At 52.0% G+C, this 897-nt stretch overlaps 1 protein-coding gene across 1 annotated transcript in view; it reads left to right on the top strand.

The window, feature by feature from the left end:
- The window catches only part of FIBRA_00704 (uncharacterized protein), a gene marked incomplete at both ends in the record, with an annotated part of 2,222 nt that overhangs the window by 437 nt on the left and 888 nt on the right, over window positions 1-897 (top strand). Inside the window, 5 exons of the mRNA XM_012322593.1 lie at window positions 98-192; window positions 254-335; window positions 389-564; window positions 618-655; window positions 714-855. Coding sequence (XP_012177983.1) covers window positions 98-192; window positions 254-335; window positions 389-564; window positions 618-655; window positions 714-855 — 533 coding nt within the window. The remainder of the gene's footprint in view (window positions 1-97; window positions 193-253; window positions 336-388; window positions 565-617; window positions 656-713; window positions 856-897) is intronic.

The raw sequence follows: 897 nt of genomic DNA, 5'->3' as shown, positions 1-897 counted from the left end.
GTCCTCGATACTGGGAGCTCCAACACATGGGTCGGGTGTGTTCGCTGCGCCCTTGGATGTAGCATATTTACTGAAAGGGCGATGGTGCTTCTCTCAGTGGTTATACACCTTACGCGAGGACCAACACCAGTTTCCCAACTGGCCAAACTCTTAGCATCACTTATGGTGGTGCCTCCATGCTCGGCGACGAATGTAAAGAATTGATATATGTGAGCACCTATACCGTAGCTGAAGAGCTATGTACGCATTGCAGACTACGACGAGGTGACCATTGCACCTGGTATTACAATCAAGAACCAGTCCATCGGAGCCGCGACTAATATCACTAGCTTTGAGTGAGTCTACTGTGTTGCGCAACATGTCGTGCAGTGATCTAATATTTGAGCAGGTCGGGCGTGGATGGCATCCTTGGCGTTGGACCCGTCGACCTCACTATGGATAGCATTGTCGGCGAACCGAATACGACCATACCGACCGTCATAAATAATGCGTATGCGCAGAAGCTTATCCCTGAGCAAGTGATTGCCGTCTCGTTTGTGCCCACAACCTCGAATGACACAACAAGTTCGCCGACTGACTTGAGCTCCTTGAAACTACTACTGACGACACCATCGCAGACGGGATGCTCACCATCGGGGGCGTTGATGAATCACTGGTATGCTTATTAGTTCTCCGTTGTCACCCAAATGGCTAAATTGGCGTCATGTTATCAGTTCATCGGTCCGCTCTTGTGGACGCCGGTCACTAAAACGCTCTATGCGGGTGATTACTTCGGCGTGAATATCTCGGCTACGTACGGCTTGGAGACTCTGATCCCTGCCACCAATGCAGGGGTCGTCGACACCGGCACCACGCGTGCGTCCCCTGCATCTGCCCGTCAATTCGTGCTGACTGCCA

The sequence above is a fragment of the Fibroporia radiculosa genome (assembly GCF_000313525.1).
Source record: "Fibroporia radiculosa TFFH 294 genomic supercontigs, scaffold296, whole genome shotgun sequence".
Taxonomy (NCBI): Eukaryota; Fungi; Basidiomycota; class Agaricomycetes; order Polyporales; family Fibroporiaceae; genus Fibroporia; species Fibroporia radiculosa.
Note: the sequence above shows the minus strand (reverse complement) of the source record. Positions and strands in the feature narration are given on the sequence as shown.